Source organism: Nothobranchius furzeri, chromosome 5, assembly GCF_043380555.1.
Source record: "Nothobranchius furzeri strain GRZ-AD chromosome 5, NfurGRZ-RIMD1, whole genome shotgun sequence".
NCBI lineage: Eukaryota > Metazoa > Chordata > Actinopteri > Cyprinodontiformes > Nothobranchiidae > Nothobranchius > Nothobranchius furzeri.
Window position 1 is genome coordinate 1,243,227 of NC_091745.1, and position 23,217 is coordinate 1,266,443.

Sequence of the window (23,217 nt, forward strand, 5' to 3'; positions counted from 1 at the left end):
AGGATACCGAATTTCCTGGGAGGAGTTCAACAGAACAAACACCAGAGTCACCCATTATTTACCCAACCTGACTCAGGAGTACAGGGTTACTGGACTCACTGCCCTGACTACTTACACCATTCAGGTGGCGGCCATGACTTCCAAAGGTCAAGGCCAGCTATCCGCATCCACCATATCTTCAGGTGTACCACCAGGTCAGTATGATTGATTTCATTAAACTGTGACTCTGCAGCTTAATGCTTAATAAGTCCTCAAATCAATGCTGATTTATATGTATTTGTTTTCTTTATTGTGCTTTACAGAGTTGCCTGGTCCCCCCACCAATCTAGCTATTTCTGACATCAGCTCACGTTCTGTCAACCTACAGTTCAAACCGGGTTATGATGGGAAAACATCAATTTCTCGCTGGCTGGTTGAAGCTCAGGTGAGACACTTTTAATTATTTATGTTATTTGGATGGTTGAGGTATTAATAATGAAGCACATGTTTAATTAGTAACTTGTTTCCATTACTGACCACTATGTAACCCACTTACCTGTGCATTCCAGATTGGTATAATTGGAGAAAATGAAGAGTGGCTGATGGTTCAGGAGTTGGCTAATGAACCTGATGCCAGGTCACTGGAGGTGTTTGACCTGAACCCTTATACTTTCTACAGGTGAGACAAGTCCAAGTCATGTGTACAGCTTGTTGCACACTTCAGACTTAAAGAAAAAAACATGTATTCATTGTTACTGCTTATTATTTATCCAGAATGTCCTCATAAGTATCTTATGGGGTGCCCTACACCACTTTTATTGGTTGTTATAAGATTTGAATGGCAACACTTAGCACAGCCTGATCTCTGTTGTTGACCTAGGGTTTATTGTCAGCTAAGCTGTCGTGTGACCCCAGGTCATTGCTGGGTCAGCCAATGAAAATGTTGTGAGCACAATGTTTCTAATTTTCTGGATTTTTGTCACATTTACTCTGATTACTTTTAGACAAAATACTTAATTTAAGCCTGACTAACATTAATTCTATGTCTTGCTAGTCACATAGTTAAAGTCAGCCAGAACAGCACAGCAACAGCCACTGTTGCCACACAGATGTATAAACACTTTTAAAAAGAATATAAATGGGTGTTTCTCAATGTCAAGGCATCTGGCCTACCACCTACCTTGCCTATCACCTACCCGGTCTATCACCTACCTAGCCTTTCAACTACCTGACCTACCACCTACCTGGCCTATCAATTACCTGGCCTACCACCTACCTGGCTTATCACCTACCTGGCCTACCACCTACCTGACCTATCACCTACCTGGCTTATCACCTCCCTGACCTATCACCTACCTGGCTTATCACCTCCCTGACCTATCACCTACCTGGCTTATCACCTCCCTGGCCTACCACCTACCTGGCCTATCACCTACCTGGCCTATCACCTACCTGGCCTACCACCTACCTGGTCTATCACCTACCTGGCGTATCACCTACCTGGCCTGCCACCTACCTGGCCAATCACCTAACTGGCCTATCACCTACCTGGCCTACCACCTACCTGCCCTACCACCTACCTGGCCTATCACCTACCTGCCCTACCACCTACCTGGCCTATCACCAACCTGCCCTACCACCTACCTGGCCTATCACCTACCTGGCCTGCCACCTACCTGGCCTATCACCTACCTGCCCTACCACCTACCTGGCCTATCACCTACCTGGCCTATCACCTACCTGGCCTGCCACCTACCTGGCCTATCACCTACCTGCCCTACCACCTACCTGGCCTGCCACCTACCTGGCCTATCACCTACCTGCCCTACCACCTACCTGGCCTATCACCAACCTGCCCTACCACCTACCTGGCCTATCACCTACCTGGCCTGCCACCTACCTGGCCTATCACCTACCTGCCCTACCAACTACCTGGTCTATCACCTACCTGGCTTATCACCTCCCTGGCCTACCACCTACCTGGCCTATCACCTACCTGGCCTATCACCTACCTGGCCTACCACCTACCTGACCTATCACCTACCTGGCCTACCACCTACCTGCCCTACCACCTACCTGGCCTATCACCTACCTGCCCTACCACCTACCTGGCCTATCACCAACCTGCCCTACCACCTACCTGGCCTATCACCTACCTGGCCTGCCACCTACCTAGCCTACCACCTATCTGGCCTATCACCTACCTGCCCTACCACCTACCTGGCCTATCACCTACCTGCACTACCTCCTACCTAGCCTACCACCTACCTGGCCTATCACCTACCTGGCCTACCACCTACCTGGCCTATCACCTACTTGGCCTGCCACCTAGCTGGCCTGACGCCTTGCTTACAAGGACACTGTCCTTCCTTGGTCAAAGAAAACAGTTAAATGAAACAGACGTACTTGGCGTGACACGTGAGGTAAAGTTCAATTCAATTTTATTTATATAGCGCCACATCACGACAAGAGTCGTCTCAAGGCACTTCACATAATAAACATTCCAATTCAGGTCAGTTCATTAAGCCAATCAGAAATAATGTTTCCTATACAAGGAACCCAGCAAATTGCATCAAGTCACTGACTAGTGTCAGTGACTATACAGCAATCCTCATACTAAGCAAACATAAAGTGACAGTGGAGAAGAAAACTCCCTTTTAACAGGAAGAAACCTCCAGAGAATCCTGGCTCAGTATAAGCAGCCATCCTCCACGACTCACTGGGGATCGAGAAGACAGAGCAGTCACACACACACACACACACACACACACACACACACACACACACACACACACACACACACGGCTGAACTCACAGAAAATAATACAGTTAAAGAGCAGACTGTAGAATAAAGCAGTAGAGTGTGGGAAGTGGTCAGTGTGTCCTCCAGCAGTCTAAGCCTATAGCAGCATAACTACAGAGATAACTCTGGATAATCTATCCTATTTAGATGGAGGCATGTTGGAGGCAGGGCAAGGGAGAGCCGTCTTTACCGACTGTACACTCCACCTCCCTCTACTCCCCCACTTGTCCAGATTTAGGCTAACATCAGATTTTAACCATAGGCCCTATCAAACAAAAATGTTTAAGCCTAGTCTTAAAAGTAGACATGGTGTCTGCCTCATGGACTAAAGCTGGGAGCTGGTTCTACAGGAGAGGAGCCTGATAACTAAAAGATCTGCCTCCCATCCTATTTTTAGATATTCTGGGAACCACCAGTAGACCTGCAGTCTGAGAGCGAAGTGCTCGGTTAGGAACATATGGAACAATCAGATCACTGATGTATGATGGAGCTTGATTATTAAGAGCTTTATATGTGAGAAGAAGGATCTTAAAATCTATTCTGAATTTAACAGGTAGCCAATGTAGGGAAGCTAGGACAGGAGAGATATGATCTCCCTTTTTAATTCTCATCAGAACTCTAGCTGCAGCATTTTGGACAAGCTGAGGACTTTTAACTACATTCTGTGGACTTCCTGAGAGTAATGAATTACAGTAATCCAGTCTTGATGTAATAAATGCATGAACTAGTTTTTCAGCATCACTCCTGGAAAGTATGCTTCTAATCTTAGCAATATTCCGAAGGTGGAAAAAGGAAATCCTGCAAACCTGTTTAACCTGGGATTTGAATGACATGTCCTGGTCAACAATAACACCAAGGGTCCTTACTTTGTTCTCGGAGATTAATGTAATGCCATTCAGGTCAGGTGATTGACTAAGAAATTTACTTTTCTGGATTTCTGGTCCAAAGATGAGAACTTCCATCTTGTCTTCATTTAAAAGCAAAAAGTTTAGAGTCATCCCATTTTTTATGTCCTCAAAACAAGCCTGTAATCTACCCAACCGATTAGGTTCATCAGGGTTAATGGATAAATATAACTGAGTATCGTCAGCATAACAGTGGAAGTTTATCCCATGCTGTCTAATGATTTTACCAATTGGGAGCATATATATAGTAAAAAGAATTGGTCCAATCACTGAACCCTGTGGTACTCCACAAGTAACCCTGGAGTATGAAGACGATTTGTCATGTACATTTGCAAAATGAAATCTGTCAGACAGATAGGATTTAAACCAGCCTAGCGCTGTTCCTTTGATCCCTACAACTTGGTCAAGTCTTTCTAAAAGAACATTGTGATCAACTGTGTCAAAGGCAGCACTGAGATCTAACAAGACTAGAACAGACACAAGATTCTTATCTGACGCCATGAGAATATCATTTGTATCTCTCACTAATGCAGTTTCAGTGCTGTGATACTCTCTAAAACCAGACTGAAATTCCTCAAAAAGAGCCTTAGTGTTTAAATGCTGACATACTTGGATGGCCACTATTTTCTCCAGGACTTTGGATACAAATGGAAGGTTAGATATTGGTCTATAATTCATTGGGTCATCTGGATCCAGAGAAGGCTTCTTAAGTGAAGGTTTGATTCCAGCAACCTTAAAATCCTGTGGTACATATCCATTTACTAAGGATAGATTGATTATATCTAGAATGGGGGCAGTAACCAAAGGAATGCTTCTTTAAATAATTTGGTTGGGATTGGATCCAAAATGCAAGTTGAAGGTTTAGATGAAGCTAAAATTTTTGATAACTCTGAAAGCTCAACTGGATCAAAACGGTTCAAACACAGATGAGGTTCTACAGTCACCTCTGATGCTGCCTCACTTACTGAGGAAGAAGAAATCGCATTAGGGAGGATGCTAAAGATTTTGTTTCTAATAGAATTAATTTTTCTTGTGAAAAATCCCATGAAGTCATTGCTGATGAGGGCTAAGGGAATAGATGGCTCAGAGCTATGATTCTGTGTAAGTTTAGCAACTGTACTGAAAAGAAATTTAGGATTATGCTTATTCTCCTCAATTAATGCTGAAAAATAAGCAGTTCTAGTTTGTCGAAGCTTATTTTTATAAAGCACAAGACTATTTTTCCTGGATAGGTAGGCCTCCTCATGGTGTGTAGAGTGCCATGTTCTCTCCAATTTCCTAGAGTTTTGTTTTAAGGCTCGTAAATGAGAATTAAACCAGGGAGCCGTCTTCCTGTCCCTAATTACCTTCTTTTTTAAAGGGGCAACATCATCTAATGCCACACGTAAAGAGGAATTAACTTGATGAATTAAGGCATCAATTTGTGAGGGGCTAGAACTGAAAATATTGCCCTCTGCTACATGCCTCTGAGATGCTGAGGACAGTAAAGATGGAACAGTTTATTTAAAAGATGCAACTGCATTGTCAGATAGAGACCGACTATAGTGAAATTTACTTTCATGTCTCGAGAACTCAGGTATAAAAAACTCAAAGGTTATCAGAAAGTGGTCCGAGAGGACTGGATTATGTGGAAAGATCGTTATTTCCTCACACTCTATGCCATAAGTCAGCACAAGGTCCAATGTATGATGGCAGGAGTGGGTGGAGCTATGTATTCTTTGAGTAAAACCAATTGAGTCTACATTGAGGCTCGTTTTCAATGTCCACATGAATGTTAAAATCCCCCACTACAATGACCTTATCAGTGTTTAGCACTAAATCAGATTAAAAAAATCAGAGATCTGATCCAAAAACTCAGAGTAAGGGCCTGGTGGACGATATAAAACTACAAACAAGAGTGGTTTTACAGTGTTGGGGTTATTCGGTAGCGAACAGTTAGTAAGCGTTAACTTACTTTTGGATTCTTCAATAAATTCTGTAAATATGGGAATATTTACAGATTTATTAATTAATTAAGATATTCTTAGATATCTCCGGGGCACCACCCTTTAATTAAAAAGGGAAATGAATCCAAAACCTTATCAGTCTTTCTTGAAGTTCGTATAATCCTTGGAGCAGAGACTTCTCTTCGACACAACAAAGCTACTGGACACAAAAATCTGAATTTTATAACATTTAATTAAACAATTTGTCAAATGAATAAACAATGAAATAAATGAATAATAACCGTGTGATATGATTGAAGATGGATGTGTTTGCGTGTGATGGAGGATTTATGAATGGGGTCCTTTGTTCTCACAAAGGAGTAGTGTGTGTGTGTGTGTATGTGCGTGTGTATGGATTCAAAATGGAGTCTTGAATACAAGATGGCTGACCCCTTTGTCTGGCTAAAGTGTGGGTGGCAACTTGCACTTTAACTTCCAAAGCACTTAGAATCAGTAGTAACTTAACCTTAAATCACTCAAAACATTTCAAAGGATCATGAAACAACACAAAAGATTAATCACAAATTATATCTTTTTAGTTTAACTGCTTGGCCGTAGCAGAAAACATTTTAAGATACCAAACAATGATCAATAAGCAGTTTATTCTTTCAAAATGACCCGACGGACGTGTTTGGGACGAAAGAGGAAAACACGAAGCTACTTTTTAAGCAATAGCGCGGTTTTATTGCTTATTCTGGACTATAGAGGAAACGGAAGAAGAAGGAGAGAAAGAGATGTTTCTGATCACCAGAAGAGCGAGGCGTCCCTCACTCTTTGAGTTGATGGTTCTCCGTGTTTCTCCGCAGCTTTCGGCGGCGTCCGTCGGCTTGATGGCTTTCTCCGCTGTTTTCGCGTTCTCCGTGAGTTTGACGGAGTTGCTGATTTTTCCAGCCCGGTTCTGTGTTCTTCGCTTCAGCAGCTAGAGCAGCGAGCGGTTGAACAGAACTGATGGCTTGTAGTTTAGTTTTCCAGCGGTTGCGTGGCTCAACTTGGGCACTTAGAGCTTCCGCGTGCTCAAGGGAGTCGGAGCGTTCGACAAGCGTGTCCTTACCGCCAGGTATCCTGGGCAAAAGAACGGAGTTTTCTTTGTTCCGTTCATGATTTATAGTCTTTGAAGTCGCGGGAAAGCTGTCCAAGCTCCCGCTTCCCGCAGAACGTCTCGTCTCTCGTCTCGTCTTCCTCCGCTTATCCGGGTCCGGGTCGCGGGGGCAGCATCCCAACTAGGGAGCTCCAGGCCGTCCTCTCCCCGGCCTTGTCCACCAGCTCCTCCGGCAGGACCCCAAGGCGTTCCCGGACCAGATTGGAGATGTAACCTCTCCAACGTGTCCTGGGTCGACCCGGGGGCCTTCTGCCGGCAGGACATGCCCGAAACACCTCCCCAGGGAGGCGTCCAGGAGGCATCCTGACCAGATGCCCAAACCACCTCAACTGGCTCCTTTCGATCCGGAGGAGCAGCGGTTCTACTCCGAGTCCCTCCCGAATGTCCGAGCTCCTCACCCTATCTCTAAGGCTGAGCCTGGCCACCCTACGGAGGAAACTCATTTCGGCCGCTTGTATCCGCGATCTCGTTCTTTCGGTCATTACCCAAAGCTCATGACCATAGGTGAGGATTGGGACGTAGATCGACCGGTAAATCGAGAGCCTGGCTTTCTGGCTCAGCTCCCTCTTCCCCACGACAGATCGGCTCAGCGTCCGCATCACTGCAGACGCCGAACCAATCCGCCTGTCGATCTCCCGATCCCTCCTACCCTCACTCGTGAACAAGACCCCGAGATACTTAAACTCCTCCACTTGAGGTAGGTCCTCTTCCCCGACCCGGAGGTGGCAAGCCACCCTTTTCCGGTCGAGAACCATGGTCTCAGATTTGGAGGTGCTGATCCTCATCCCAGCCGCTTCACATTTGGCCGCGAACCTACCCAGCAAGAGCTGAAGGTCAGAGCTGGATGAAGCTAGGAGGACCACATCATCCGCAAAAAGCAGAGACGAGATTCTCCTGCCACCAAACTCGACACACTCCACACCACGGCTGCGTCTAGAAATTCTGTCCATAAAAGTGATGAACAGAACCGGTGACAAAGGGCAGCCCTGGCGGAGTCCAACCCTCACTGGGAACAGGTCCGACTTACTACCGGCTATGCGGACCAAACTCACGCTCCTCTGGTAAAGGGACTGAATGGCCCTTAACAGAAAGCCACCCACCCCATACTCCTGGAGCGTCCCCCACAGGGTGCCCCTGGGGACACGGTCATAAGCCTTCTCCAAATCCACAAAACACATGTGGATTGGATGGGCAAACTCCCATGCCCCCTCCATCACCCTTGCAAGGGTATAGAGCTGGTCCACAGTTCCACGGCCAGGACGAAAACCACATTGCTCCTCCTCTATCTGAGATTCAACTATCGATCGGACCCTCCTCTCCAGTACCTTGGAGTAGACCTTTCCAGGGAGGCTGAGGAGTGTGATCCCCCTATAGTTGGAACACACCCTCAGGTCACCCTTCTTAAAGATGGGGACCACCACCCCGGTCTGCCACTCCCTAGGAACTGCCCCCGATGACCACGCAATGTTGTAGAGACGTGTCAACCATGACAGCCCTACAACATCCATAGCCTTGAGATACCCAGGACGAACCTCATCCGCCCCCGGGGCTCCGCCGCTGTGTAGTTGTTTGACTACCTCAGCAACTTCTGCCCCCGAGATCGGACAGTCCATCCCCAGGCCTCCCAGCTCTGGTTCCTCCTCGGAATGCGCATTGGTGGGATTGAGGAGCTCCTCAAAGTATTCCTTCCACCGTCCGACTATAGCCTCAGTTGACGTCAGCAGCTCCCCATCCCCACTGTAAACAGTGTGAGCGAGTTGCTGCCTTCCTCTCCTGAGGCGCCGGACAGTTTGCCAGAACCTCTTTGGAGCCGATCGATAGTCTTTCTCCATGGCCTCACCAAACTCCTCCCACGCCCGAGATTTTGCCTCGGCAACTGCCACTGCTGCACCCCGGTACCTGTCTGCTGCCTCCGGAGACCCACAGACCAGCCACGCCCTGTAGGCCTCCTTCTTCAGCCTGACGGCTCCCCGAACCTCTGGTGTCCACCAGCGGGTACGGGGGTTGCCACCACGACTGGCACCGGCCACCTTACGACCACAGCTAGCAACAGCCGCCTCGACAATTGCAGAGTGGAACAAGGCCCACTCGGACTCAATGTCCCCCACTGCTCTCGGGACGTGGTCAAAGCTCTGCCGGAGGTGGGAGTTGAAGACCGTCTTGACAGGTTCTTCTGCCAGGCGTTCCCAGCAGACCCTCACTATGCGTTTGGGTCTGCCAGGTCTACGCGGCATGTTCCCTTGCCATCTGATCCAACTCACCACCAGGTGGTGATCAGTTGACAGCTCCGCCCCTCTCTTCACTCGGGTGTCCAAAACATACGGTCGCAGGTCAGATGATACGACTACAAAATCTATCATCGACCTGTGACCTAGGCTGCCCTGGTACCAAGTGTACCGGTGGGCATCCTTATGTTCGAACATGGTGTTCGTTATGGCCAAACTGCGGCTTGCACAGAAGTCCAATAACAAAACACCGCTCGAGTTCTGATCAGGTGGGCCGTTCCTCCCAATCACACCCCTCCAGGTCAAGCTGTCATTGCCCACGTGAGCATTGAAGTCCCCCAGCAGGACAATGGAGTCCCCTGATGGAGCACTATCTAGCACTCGTCCCAGGGACTCCAAAAAGGGTGGGTACTCTGAACTGATATTTGGCCCATACGCACAAACAACAGTCAGGACCCGTTCCCCGACCCGAAGGCGCAAGGAAGCTACCCTCTTGTCCCCCGGGGTAAACCCCAACACACAGGCAGAGAGTCTCGGGGCTAACAAAAAGCCAACCCCAGCCCTCCGCCTCTCACCCGGAGCAACTCCAGCAAAGTAGAGTGTCCAACCCCTCTCCAGGTCTCGGGTTCCAGAGCCAATGCAATGTGTCGAGGTGAGTCCGACTATATCTAGCCGGTACCGCTCAACCTCTGCCATAAGCTCCGGCTCCTTCCCCGCCAGCGAGGTGACGTTCCATGTCCCAAAAACTAGTTTCCTTGTCCGGGGATTGGACCGCCAAGGCTCCCGCCTTGGTCTGCCACCCGATTCACATTGCACCGGACCCTTCATGTTCCTCCTGCGGGTGGTGGGTCCACAGTTGGACGAGCCCATGTATCCGGTTCGGGCTGGGCCCGGCCGGGCCCCATGGGCGAAAGCCCGGCCACCAGGCGCTCGCTCACGGGCCCCAACCCCAGGCCTGGCTCCAGGGTGGGGCACCGGTAACCCTCCGGGCCGGGTACTCCGACTCTTCTTTTTCACCGCCATGAAAGATCCTTCGAACGCAGAACGTGTTTCTGGTATTAGGCGGTGACGTCATCCCAATGCTTCCGTGTGCAAAGCATCATGGGAAATGAAATTTCTTGGCGCTGATGTGATTATTTGCTTTTCAGAGCAATTTAAGCACAGTCATTTTGGAGAAAATCACTGCATAGTAATTTCCTCATGAGGTCAGACCCTCAACAACAGTTTTACAATCTGGATTAGGAAATCTAAGAATAAGATGTTCGAACGAACTGTAGCTATTAATTGGTAAGGGACTGATTAATAAGTCCGAATGAAAAATGGTTGCCACTCCTCCTCCGCTCCCTGTACTTCGAGCAAATGATGATTTAAATAATTTGAAGGAGTCGACTCGTTTAAGTTATCATAGTCCTCTTGCTGCAGCCAGGATTCTGTGAGAGAGAGCAAAGAGATCTGATTATCACAAATCAAGTCATTAACTAACAAAGTCTTAGAAAAAATGGATCTAATGTTCAACAACCCACATTTAATTTTTCTAGTTTTCTGCTCAGTTGAATTTGTTCTAATATTTATGAGATTTCCATGATTTGCTTTATTAAGCCTGATATTTAATCTGTGTGGTTTTGGCCGTGGGCAGGACACTGTCTCTATGGGGTAGTGGGTGGGTAACAGTACAGAAGCTGCAGAGGGGTGGGTTAAACTACGACTCTGCTTCCTGGTCTGGACCCTGGGTTGTCATGGAGGACTAATAAAACTGGCCATGTTCCTAGAAAGAAGAGCTGCACCATCCAAAGAGGGATGGATGCCGTCTCTCCGCATCAGACCAGGTTTTCCCCAAAAAGTTTTCCAATTATCAATGTAGCCCACGTTGTTTTCAGGACACCACCTAGACAACCAGCGGTTGAAGGACAGCTTGCGGCTAAACATGTCGTCACTGGTCCGATCAGGCAGGGGGCCAGAGAAAATTACGGAGTCCGACATTGTTTTGGCAAACTTACACACCGAAGCAACATTAATTTTAGTGAGTAAAGTTATATTTAATACGTACAAGTTTCAATATAGATTTATAAAGAGCCATTTACTTTTTTAATTGTGTATTGGTTAAATCAAATATGTAACTGAGTTACTACCTGCTAGCCACTGAAGCTGCAACTACTAAACTAACCAACCATAGATAACTGATTTGGATCTAGAAAACATTTCAGATATCAGCCCAATGGCTACAGTTAGTTAACTTACATTTAAATTGGAAATTTGCCCCGAAGTAGCTGCTGGCTCCTGATCCGCCATGCTTTTAAAAACACCACGCTGTCTTCTGGGAAATGTTTTGACCAAGGCCAGGCTACATGGACATCTCCAGTGTTTCCTTGCCCAGCTAGCTAAATGGTTGACGAATGGAGAACACACGCCTCAGTAGCACTTGAACATCGGAACACCTCTTGGCGGTTCCTGATGTATCTCCTAGGCAACTGTGGCGGGACCAAGCGAAGGCGAGGTTCTTTGACATTGAGAACCACCCAGTGTGAGTTCTTTTAACATCATGTTTATGGAGCACAACTGTGTATAATCCTCGTTCCCATGAAGTTTTTAACAAATAAGTTTTATCAACGAAGTATTCAATTTTGACATGACTATTTCAAAAGGTTGAAGCGTGGAAATGTTAGAGACAAAGGTAAACTGTAAAACTTCAGTAGGACCAAAGTTTATGGTGGGAGCTAATTCACTCATCAGATTTGTATATTATAATGTAAACAGGCTGCCATATTGGAATGCATCATTTTTACAGATATCTTATTTTTACATGTTATTTAGAAATTTCCATTATATTTAGAAATATTTTATTTATATATACATATATGAAGCTCTTTTGAAATTTTTATTTAATATTTACATTTTAATTATGATGATTTTGTGGCACACTTTGACTTATGACTTTTCTTTACATTGCCACTACATCTGTCATATTAGCAGTGTTTTTACCATCATTTCTGCATCCATCATGTCCCAAAGATGGTGAAACAAACGTCAAACCCAATGTTTGGACTTACAAGCGTAAGTGTAGCACCAGCTGTCTGATGCTGCGAGCTGCAGCAGCGTCAATCTTTCTGGCTGGATGAGTGAATTTCACCATCAGAGAGTCAATATTCTGCTTCATTATTGGAGTCAGTCATGACCAGACAAAGAGATCAGTCAACAAAGGCCAGACCTGCTGGGAGTTGTAAGTGTTATCCCTCTAATGTCTGCAGTGGCGGATTTAGCAATTTGGGGGCCCAAGGCAAACACAGACATGGGGCCCCCTTACACTAAATTTTTGACAATCTTATCTTTAACTGGATTTGCGAAACTCTCCCCTCTTCTGATGAGTTATTTTCACCTTTTATTAGTCCTCCTCTTTTTTCCTGTCTTTCTCTCCCTTTGAGTGACTTCTTCTTCCTGTCAGTACTCCTGTGATTTTGCCTTTCTTTTTTTCTTCTATTTTTCATTGTGGTCTATGTTTTCCTCCCTTTAAACATTTTCCACTGTCTTTCACTTTCTCCTTTTTTTTATGTTTACATTGAAAAACGACGTCACTTTCGGAAGTGAAGATAAAAGCTTTTTAAAAGCAAGCTACTTCTTTCTCTTATTGGAGTCACTAGGATAACTCTGTTTCATGCTTCATGTTTTGACTACCGCTTCGAGTTTGTTACGAACGCTCCCACCTCTGTTCTTCTTTTTTTGCTTTCTTCTTCTTATTATTTGTGGTCTTAAGGCACTTGGCAAACAGCAATTTATTGCATCACTGCCACCAACTGGATTGGACTGGAATGACTAGGGATGGGTACCTTTGACATTTCAATTGATCCGGTACTAATTCCCGGTACCTACGAATCGATACCGGTACTTAACGATACCAATTTTCGATACTTTTTAGTGTTTATTATTTTAATTCTCTTTTATAATTAGATATATATTTTTCTCAATAAATAACAATATTTGATAAATATCACAATAAATAACATTCAACTGTTTGTATTTTAACATTGTCCTTGTAGTTTTATAAGCTGATAATTAAACTGAAGCAAACATCTTTACTGTGAACTAAATTTACTGTGTATCTTCATTCCTTTTGCCGTCTTTTTTCATTTGATTTTTCCTACTGGGAAGTTAGAATTTCCGAGGAGAAAGCGAATGCACCATTAGCTGATAACAATGGTAGCAATGGAAGATAACATACCAAGCTAATGTTATCTTAAACAGTTTATTTAGCTGCTGGAGCAGATTAAAACGATGTTGCCTCACACTTAGATCGTTGTCACTGGTTTCGTCTTCACCCAATCACCCGTCGCATTTAGTAAAGTGGAGCCAAACTTAAGAGCGCGTTCATGTTCTTCTAGTCAGGAATTCGGAGTTCCGAGGAGAAAGCGAACGCACCATTAGCGAAACGGAAGCTAACATATCAAGCTAATTATATTTAACTACCAGAGCAGATTAAGATGAGGATATCTCACTTAGATCGTTGTCGCTGGTTTCATCATCACCCAGTTACCCATCACATTTAGTGAAGTGGACCCAAGCTTTAGCGTGCGTTCTTTCCACCATGCTGCTCTGTTTACAACTGGTTCGCAGTGAGCGACGACATAACGCTCTTGCGCATACGCAGCTGTCTTGGCAAGTTCTCGTTATGATGGACGGGTACCGAAACGAGGCACCGTTTGAAATGACGTGAATCGGTGCTGGGTCGGTACTATGGAATTCGGTCGGTACCTTAAAAAGTACCGAATTCGGTACCCATCCCTAGGAATGACTTCCAATCACTTACTGTTTATGCATCGGCATCTTAAAGGAATAGTCCACTGTGGCATTAACAGAGGGGTGCTGGCGGTCGGGGCTAGGGGGCCCCCCAACATAAGGGGGCCCCAGGCGGCTGCCGACCTATGCCTAATGGTAAAACTGCCACTGAATGTCTGCCCTCTTTGTGCTGCGTTCACCTCCTCTCCCCGACCGGGAGCCTCTCGGTGGGAGGCATTTTTCAAACTGCAAAAACAGCAAAACTTTCAGTATAAACACACCCATAAGTGTTGCTCAGCCTGAAGCTACACATCTCCACTATCTTCTGGTGTAAAGTAGTAACTTCATGAGGGATCATACTTGTGGCTGTGGCTCTTTAAAGTCAGCAATGACGCTTGTCTCAATATTGAGACTTTGGCGCTTAAAGGGTTAACAGTGTTTGTGAAACAGGACAAACTAAGAGCTGTGTAGATAAGTTGTCTCCCTGCTCTGCCTGATTGTGTGGCACTTTGGTTCATTTTTTCTTTAATTACTATAAATAGATATATTATCGTTTCCAACTGTTATGTTGGGCATCATTAAAGCATTCATCTTATCCAATCCTAAACAATCTAATCTTTCTCACATCACCAAAATCCCAGCTTTAGGTGTTATCAAAGGGTTTCTTTTGTCTCAGGTTTAGGATGCGCCAGGTAAACATTGTGGGTACCAGTCCTCCCAGTCAGCCCTCCAGGAAGATCCAGACCCTCCAAGCCCCTCCGGACATCTCCCCTGCGAATGTTACCCTGCGCACAGCCAGTGAGACTAGCCTGTGGCTTCGCTGGGTGGTAAGACGTCACTCTACATTTCATACGGGTCCTGATACCAACAGCATGAAGCCCGCTAAGTTAAATTGGATTCTGATGGACTTTATTCGTGATTTATGCAGGGAAGACGTCTTTGTATTCAGATAAGCTGTATTAAATGGCTTATTTTTCTTTGAATGCCTCTCTTGTGTACATTCATTTGAGTAATGATGGAAGAAAAGAAATTGGCTAAATGTCCTTGGGTTGTAAGATTAGCTTTGTAAAAATTTGATTTAAGTGATTAGGTATTATAAAGTTTGACATTCAACGACTTTGTCATTTCTTCTGTAAATTTGCTTTCCTGCTCTCGGGACTTTTTAATATAACAAATGAATGCATGTGATTGTACTGAGGAGAGTTTGGAAAGCTGGACAGACGGTGTCCTTGCTGCTTCCTGCATTAGCATTCGGCTGTTTTCTTTGCAACATCTGTCTGTTATTACCGCGGCAGTGCCTAAGAGGTGAGCCACGGTGACTTGTCATATCACTGCAGACCCTGCATGATAAAAAAAGAGAATATATTTGAATATAAAAACAGAAGGGTGTCAGCAGCGCAGTATTGCTCTACAGATTGATGACAAAGCTCAATGATTGTGGCTGTCCTAAAGCTGCCAATTCCACCTTAACTTGAGTAGCATGAGCATTTAGATGAAACATTCCTAATACACTTCAGTAAAGTTGTGTTAGCACAGTTTACCTGTGGCAACTGTTATCTGTTCAGCCTCTCATGGGTAATTGCTTCATTATGCGCTCATAGCAGTATATTCTAATTTATGTGGACTTCATTTAAATGTTTGAAGTAAAACAGCAAAATAAAAATAAAAAAACTTGTTAGCCTCTTCCAGAGTGGGAGTACAATGGCAATCCAGATCTCGTAGGCTACCGCATCCAGTACTCGAAAGCAGGCTCTAAAGGCAGCGTTCTATCCCACGTCATCATGGACCGGCTGGAGAGAGAGTTTACTGTAGAAGACTTGGAAGAGTGGACGGAGTATGAGGTCAGAGTTCAGGCCATCAATGGAATTGGGTCTGGACCTTGGAGCCTGGCAGTCCACGGCAGGACCAGGGAGTCTGGTGAGGATGAAAACATGTATACATGACACATGTCGCTGAACCATTCTGATCAAAGATGACTCACGTCCTGCTGTAGTTCCTTCCAGTGGTCCCACCAATGTGTCAGCCTTTGCCACCACCTCCAGCAGCATCCTTGTGCGGTGGGGTGAGGTCCAAGAAGCAGACAGAAATGGACTCATCCTTGGCTATAAGGTCACAGCCCAAAATGGTTCATGTCACTTAACTATAAATGTGATACTTACCATTTTCACTAAGGTCCTGTGAATTGTTCAGGTTGTGTATAAGGAGAAGGACTCTGACACGACACCTAACTTCTGGGCCGTAGAGGGCAACAACACCCACAGTGTCCAGCTAAGTGGTCTGGGGAAGTATGTCCTCTATGAGATCCAGGTCTTGGCCTTCACTCGGATAGGAGACGGAAGAAGCAGCTCTCCTCACATTCTAGAAAGAACCTTGGACGATGGTAGATTTTTATTTTACTAACTATGTCAGTTCTTGACTTCCATTTGGAGCTTTTCATTGTCATTTTCTCACATATTTGGGACGAAGAGTTTGATTGATTCCTGTTTAAAAATGAATGTTGCAATTTTTTTCATTCAATTTATAATTTTGTCCTTGGTGAGTCTTAAGCACTTGTTTTGCCTTTCCCCATGTGACAGTACCAGGTCCTCCTGTCGGCATCCTGTTCCCAGAAGTCAGAACCACATCAGTCAGGCTCATCTGGCAACCTCCTGCACAGCCCAATGGCATCATACTGGGTGAGATTATGTTTTGAGATCAAGGCGAGACCAAGGAGATTTATTTGTATCACACATTGTAAAAGCAAGAGAATTTTAAAGCATAATGCATAAAAGGCATTAAGAAAACGACAGAAACTAAAGCGGAAGGCACACTGATGGAAAACCAAAAGCAGGATGAAAATAAGCTCTATAGAATTAGACGAAGGAGAGCATAAGTTGAAATCTTTTCAGCATAAACAGAATTTAAAGTAAGGAGGAAAATCTCATTTTATTTAATGTGAAAGCGAAACATTTATCCATGCGCTAAAATTTGACATTTCTGCATGTAAATGCTTTGATCCTCGCAGCTTATCAGATCACGTACAGAAGGAACTCTTCAAGCAGCAACGCTGCCACGGTAGACGTGTTGAGCCCTAGCGCGCGACAGTACACAGCAACTGGACTGAAACCAGAAACGGTTTATGTGTTCCGTCTCACGGCTCAAACGCGAAAAGGTTGGGGTGAGGCTGCTGAGGCTCTGGTGGTCACAACAGAAAAGAGAGGTGAGTGTAAAAATGTTTCCACTCTTATTTAAATCATCCACCTTGGAATATAACGCCTGAGAGGGGCCGCGGGGTTTGTGCCTTCAGCTCGACCCCAACCCACGAGTCGTCCCACGGTGCCTCAAGAAGAAGTCCAGGCTCGCAGAGTGCTGTTGTCATGGGAACCAGGGAGCGACGGCCTGTCGCCAGTTCGCTACTACACGGTTCAGTACAAAGAGCTGCCCGACAGCAACTGGACTGTCCACTCAGCATCTGTCAGCCATGAAACAAGCTCCCACATAGTGGACAGGTTGACTTTATTTGTTGTTTATGTCAAGTTTCAATTGTTTGCATATTTTATCCATTTGAGGTATGACTGCTGCAGAAACAGATCGAATGTTTCTGTAGTTTTAGTTATTTAATGAAAATAAATAAGCCTAACATCTGGTTTGCTAAATGTTTGACCAGAACAAAAGAGCAGGATTCACTCACACAGACCTTTCTCTCCAAAGGCTGAAGCCGTTCACTTCTTACCAGTTCCGTGTTAAAGCCACCAATGACATTGGTGACAGCAGATACAGTGAGGAGAGTGAGGCTATCACTACGCTGCAGGATGGTGAGACATGAACACAAACACCACATCCCAGAGCGTTCCCAGTTTTCCTTAAACGTGCATGAGTATGGCTCTATATTCGTGCTTAGATTTGGCACTGAACACTTCACAGTGTGCTCTCAAGCTGTTCTCTAGCAGACTGTTTGGATTGCATCAGTTCCTTCGGCGGTGTTGATATGCTAACATTTTATCTGAATCTTCTCCAGCTCCAGACAAAGCTCCAACAATACTGTCAGTTACCCCTCACACCACCACATCTGTGCTGGTCCGCTGGCAGGTATATCGCTGAGAGGCTCCTTCTCCTTTACTTCACTAAGAACAAAAGATTGATGTTGAATTTATTGATGTACGATAGTTGACGTTTGCCTGATCCCATCTCTCCAGCCTCCCTCGGAGGATCACATAAACGGAGTTTTGTTGGGGTTCAGGGTCAGGTACCGGGAGCTACACTACGACAGACTGCGCAGCTTCTCTGTCCGAACTGTCAACAGTCCCTCTGCAAACTGGGCAGATTTGACTGGTGAGTTGCTAATCTGTCACTAAAGACCACACGTCAAAATGTGCAGTTCCAGTCTGCCTTTTGGTGGTGAATGAAACTGGCTAAAACCTGAAGTCTCCTGATAGAAAACAGAGAGGCTAGAACCATGCATCCCCATCCAGAGGTCTAAAGCCCAGATAGACGTTAAGAGTTTATAGTTTTAATGGTTTTTCCAACATCGTCATTTACAGATTGGAATGTTTCAATTCAAAGATACTTTATTAATCCCAGAGGGAAAATGTTCAACTAAGTTAGTGTGTTTTGTGTTTTTATTCACCGGCTCTGTCTCTTGCTGCCGCACGGCGTAACGTTCTCCTAAACTCGCCTCCGAGTGCACACACAAGCTTTCATGCTGCATTTCCCTGAGGAGCCTTCTCAAGGGATTAATGAAGTCGTTCTGAATCTGAATAGTTCTGCTTATGTTGTTGGTGAAAATAATGTATTTGAAGCTGAAAATGGAGGCCGTTTTTACCTCCTCATATCTCCTACATAAAACGCCACCGAATAAAAATCAGAGCCCTCCGCGCCTCGTTGTTCAAAGTTGTATTTTCACCTTTTACACAGCAACTCTTTATCTGAAGCACAATTTTAGTCTGTTTTCCTGTCTGTCCCTGTTTGCTGTCAAGGAATAAAGGCACAGGTGTGCGGTTCCCATGGTGACCCTAATGAACCATTGACAGCAGCATTAGCCTTCCTCTTGATCTTGGTTGTCTTTACACTTTTTATATTGATTTGACATCAACGTGGAGGCATTTTGTCTCACCGTAGATTGTTGTACAGTTGTTAGGCATACAGGCACTAGCTGCATTATAAAAATCTGAGAAATATTAAACATGAGAGCTTTTCCCAAATTCCTTTAACTGTTTTCTATCCATCTGCAGCTCCTTACAGCATCAGAAACTTGAGTGAATCTTCTCTAACCCAGTATGAGTTAGACAGTAAGTTGTGCATTTTTGATTTACCCTTCTTCCTCTATTCTCCACCTGTTTGCTATATTTCATCTTCCCAAAGTAGGACACTTGTAAAATGTTTCCAGCCAGTGTTGTGAGCTCCAGCCTCCCACTCAACGGCAGCCACTGCATATTCTTTTTGTGTCTTCATGACTTGAATCTCTCCACGCCACCCTGCCATTTTTCCACCATGCTTTCCTTCTTTTTAATCACTGACAAATCTTCCCACATCTTCCCAGAATGACCCGGTCTTTTCATCAGTTTGCAGTTTTGTTCAAAACCCGTTTGGGTTTTTCTTCTTTCAGAGTGTGATGTTGCCTTGCCACGGGCATCTTTGTGTCTTTTCAGAATATCTTATTTTGTGTCTTAACGTTTTCATTACAATGCTGCAGTGTCTTCTCTCCTTGCAGACTTGAGTAAACACAAGCGCTACGAGATCCGTCTTAGTGTATATAACGCTGTGGGGGAGGGCCCAAGCAGCACCCCACAGGAGGTGTTTGTCGGAGAGGCAGGTGTGCCACTGTTTCATGTGTATTAGCCTTTTCTTTCCAAAGTGCTTATCGAATAAAACCTTTTCACCAGGAATTTTGTTTTTAAATGTTTAAATGATGCTTTATTTTCCTAGTCCCAACAGCCGCTCCTCAAAGCGTGGTGGTGCAGTCTTCAACGGCCACTCAGCTGGACGTTACGTGGGACCCTCCTCCTCCAGACGCTCAGAATGGAGACATACAGGGTTACAAGGTACGGGTCGTTTTTAAGCGATGAGCTAAACGTGCACGCAGTTCTTTACACTTGTTTCTTTTAAGAAGATGGTGAAGAAATTCTGCATCTAGCTCTTTTTAATTACAGATCTACTTCTGGGAGTTTCAGCTCCAAAATGAAACGGAGCGTGTGCGAACTCTGTTCCTGCCAGAGCTGGGGGTGAAGCTTAAAAACCTGACAGGCTACACCACCTATATGATCAGCGTGGCAGCTTTCAATGCTGCAGGGGACGGGCCCCGCTCCCTTCCCACCAGAGGGCGCACTCAGCAAGCAGGTGCATAATCCAGATGTTGATAAGATCCTTCAAAAACACTGCAGGCATTTATTTTGCATTTAAAAAAACTGTTTTCTTGCACCGTGTGGCACTTCAGAGCTTCACACTCCTATAATCCCTGGCTAACTTTGCACAGGTTGCTTTTTGCTTTCACTTGTCAGAGGTACTTTATTGTATGATTTACGAATTGAGTTTCTAGGTGTTTGAGGTGAGTAGTGGATGTAGATTATCCGGTCACAAAAATATCCACAAAGAGAATAATTTAGTTACCGTAGGACTTCAAACTGGGCTGCTTCTCGGATTCAACGAGAAGTGTCTTTTTTAAGGGACTGAGCTTCTTTCCTTGAGATAAGGCATGAGAGATCAGAGACTGTTGGGTGCCTCCCTCAGTCCAAGCCATGCAAGGCTAATGACAGCTGGGGAAATACAAAATGCGAGGGACAAATATGGATGAGTTGTTTATTGGCCACAGTCTGTGTTCAGGAGCTGCAGAGACTTTCTCCTCTGTGACTTCAGGATAAAAATAGTTTACAGAGTGAATATCTATTTGTTTATGCTCCCTTGAAGGCTATGACATTGGTGAAGGGTACAAAGTGCTGAGAACTTAAAAACACAAGCAGGAATTTTGGCTCTTTGCTCAACAGAATACTGGGAAGTTAGCCAACACAAGCTTTTGTGATCTTCTTTTATATGCAGGGTTGAGGCTAAATCCTGACACTGAGTTTGGTCAGCAGACAGAATTCAGACAGCTCTTCTCGAAGGTCACAAAGTGATTTTGCAAACTTATGTGCAGGTTTTCCAGCAGCAGCCAATCTCCCGCACAGCATTTCAGTCCATTTTCTAATCAAACCTGTGTGTGTGTGTGTGTGTGTGCGTGTGCGCGCGTGTGTGTGTGTGTGTGTGCGCGTGTGTGTGTGTGTGTGTGTGTGTGTGTGTGTGTGTGTGTGCGTGTGTGTGTGTGTTGATGTTTTCTTATGATTTTTTGTTTCAAGAACATCTCTCACATCAATCTAAATCTAAATCAGTCCCACTTTACTTTGATAAATTGTTTTAACTCATCCAAACTTGGTGGTTTTCTAGCGTGAACGGGCTGTTTAGGGTCAAAGTATAAACATTATTCTTTAGGAACTTCTGCCAGAGAGCAGAGTTAATGGTTCCATCAATTACAGCAAGTGCTCCATGTCCTGAAGCAGCAAAGCAACCCCAGACTATCAGCCTACCGCCACCATGCCTAGCTGTTGGTGTGATAATCAGGTTTTGAATGAACTGCAGGTTCAGTTGTGTATCCCAAAAGTCTTTTGGGGAATCACCAACATTTTCAGAAATGTTGGTGATTCTGTTGTCTTAGTGTTTGGGATCTGAGAGATCCGACTATCATCACATCTCCCTGTGTTTTCTCTACTAAAAGCACCAAGTGCTCCGAGCTGCATCCACTTTAGTGAGCTGACCACCACTTCAGTCAACGTGTCCTGGGGAGAGCCCAAACAGGCAAACGGAATCATCGAAGGCTACCGCCTGGTTTACGAGCCCTGCACTCCAGTGGATGGTGAGGAACTCTGCTGCAGCCTAACACCTCTCCTGTTTCTTGACATTGCTCAGGCAGGGATTTACTGCCTGGATTTACTCCAACCTCTTAACCATATTATTGTTCAACTCCTGCTGCTTAGACTTGTGTTGTAATTTGTTACAGATGGGCACTGGCCCTGTAGTAACATACACGGCAGGGCTGATGAATTATGCTGGAATGCTCTGGTGAGATTTTCACAGCTTCCACTGAAACACGGTCAGTAGTGGGCTAAGTGTTGCTGCCTTGACCAGACCACACTGTCTAGAAACTGAGAGCAGATGAGGAATGCTGAACTGGTGCTGCTGTGGTCCCTGAGCTGACAGACTCGGAGCAAACCAACCCAAGCACAGCAATAAACATAAGCATCAGTCATGGTATTCCTGTCCTAACAGCTCTAAGCTACTGGCATCCAAAACATATTTTCTGCTTTCTCATGCCTCTAGTTACTTGTTTGGTCTTGTGTGTTACCATTTCTGCTCTTGGGCCCAGAGTGTGGCTTCCTGTCAGTTGTAGAAAGCAGTATCTAGAGTCTTAGTGTTTCTTGTACAGACTCCTCTCCTCGCACTCCAGGTGTCAGTAAGATAGTGACTGTAGATGTGAAGGGCAGTGCTCCTTTGTGGATGAAGATCAAAGACCTGGCTGATGGCGTCACTTATAGCTTTCGCATTCGGGCGAAAACACTCACTTATGGTCCTGAGATTGAGGCCAACATCACCACAGGGCCTGGAGAAGGTACGCGCCTCTCAAACTGGTGTGCTGATCTTAATCCTTTATATCACGTCGGTGGCACCTTTCTCACATATTTTTTTTTCTTTTCACTATTCCTGTCTCCCCAGGAGCCCCAGGCCCTCCTGGAGAGCCCTTTATTTCACGACACGGCGGCGCCCTCACTCTACACTGGACAAGTGGGGATCATGGCCGTGCCCCCATTACAAGATACGTGATTGAGGCCAGACCTTCTGGTGAGATTTTTTGTTTACAAATCTTGAATTTTCGGTCTATTATGGACTTTTTGAGTGAACTTTTCCCATTTTGGCCTCACAGATGAAGGATTATGGGACATTCTTGTTAAAGACATTCCCAAAGAAGTGACGTCCTACACGCTTAATCTGGACATGCTACGAGAAGGGGTCACGTATGACTTTCGAGTGATTGCTGTCAACGATTATGGCTATGGGTCCCCCAGTGCCCCGTCTCCCTCCATATCAGGTAATTGTACTCTAAAGTAAAGATCCTGTATAACCTTCAACCAATTTTAGAAAGTTTTTTGGTTTGTTTGTTTTCAGCTCAGAAAATGTCTCCTTTTTATGAGGAGTGGTGGTTCTTGGTTGTCATTGCTTTGGTTGGCCTCATCTTCATCCTCCTGCTGATTTTTATCCTCATCATTCGAGGCCAGAGTAAAAAATACACCAAAAAAGCCGACTCAGGTAGGAGAACTGTGTGACTTCTGCATGTTGTAAGTCAGACTTTCTGCAATTTATGATGCTGAATTGAAGTAGTTGGACAAATGTGCAGAGAAGTGAATTTGAACGGCTGTGAATGTGGAGGCCATTTTATGGTGAGGGAGTGTGA

General features: G+C 45.2%; 1 protein-coding gene across 7 annotated transcripts in view; it reads left to right on the forward strand.

Moving 5' to 3' along the window:
- sdk2a (sidekick cell adhesion molecule 2a) overlaps positions 1-23,217 on the forward strand; it is a 161,166-nt gene that overhangs the window by 125,387 nt on the left and 12,562 nt on the right. For 5 of the 7 annotated variants that reach the window (XM_070551312.1, XM_070551315.1, XM_054731334.2 and 2 more), the window contains exons 21-42: positions 3-194; positions 303-424; positions 549-658; positions 14,440-14,590; positions 15,443-15,680; positions 15,757-15,872; positions 15,954-16,143; positions 16,340-16,438; positions 16,768-16,962; positions 17,050-17,251; positions 17,454-17,557; positions 17,761-17,831; positions 17,939-18,074; positions 18,974-19,030; positions 19,453-19,554; positions 19,668-19,783; positions 19,892-20,078; positions 21,487-21,624; positions 22,195-22,377; positions 22,482-22,607; positions 22,690-22,854; positions 22,932-23,072. In XM_070551312.1, the coding sequence (XP_070407413.1) occupies positions 3-194; positions 303-424; positions 549-658; positions 14,440-14,590; positions 15,443-15,680; positions 15,757-15,872; positions 15,954-16,143; positions 16,340-16,438; positions 16,768-16,962; positions 17,050-17,251; positions 17,454-17,557; positions 17,761-17,831; positions 17,939-18,074; positions 18,974-19,030; positions 19,453-19,554; positions 19,668-19,783; positions 19,892-20,078; positions 21,487-21,624; positions 22,195-22,377; positions 22,482-22,607; positions 22,690-22,854; positions 22,932-23,072 (3,141 nt within the window). The remainder of the gene's footprint in view (positions 1-2; positions 195-302; positions 425-548; positions 659-14,439; positions 14,591-15,442; positions 15,681-15,756; positions 15,873-15,953; positions 16,144-16,339; positions 16,439-16,767; positions 16,963-17,049; positions 17,252-17,453; positions 17,558-17,760; positions 17,832-17,938; positions 18,075-18,973; positions 19,031-19,452; positions 19,555-19,667; positions 19,784-19,891; positions 20,079-21,486; positions 21,625-22,194; positions 22,378-22,481; positions 22,608-22,689; positions 22,855-22,931; positions 23,073-23,217) is intronic. The other 2 variants (XM_070551314.1, XM_054731337.2) reach the window with 1 other exon arrangement.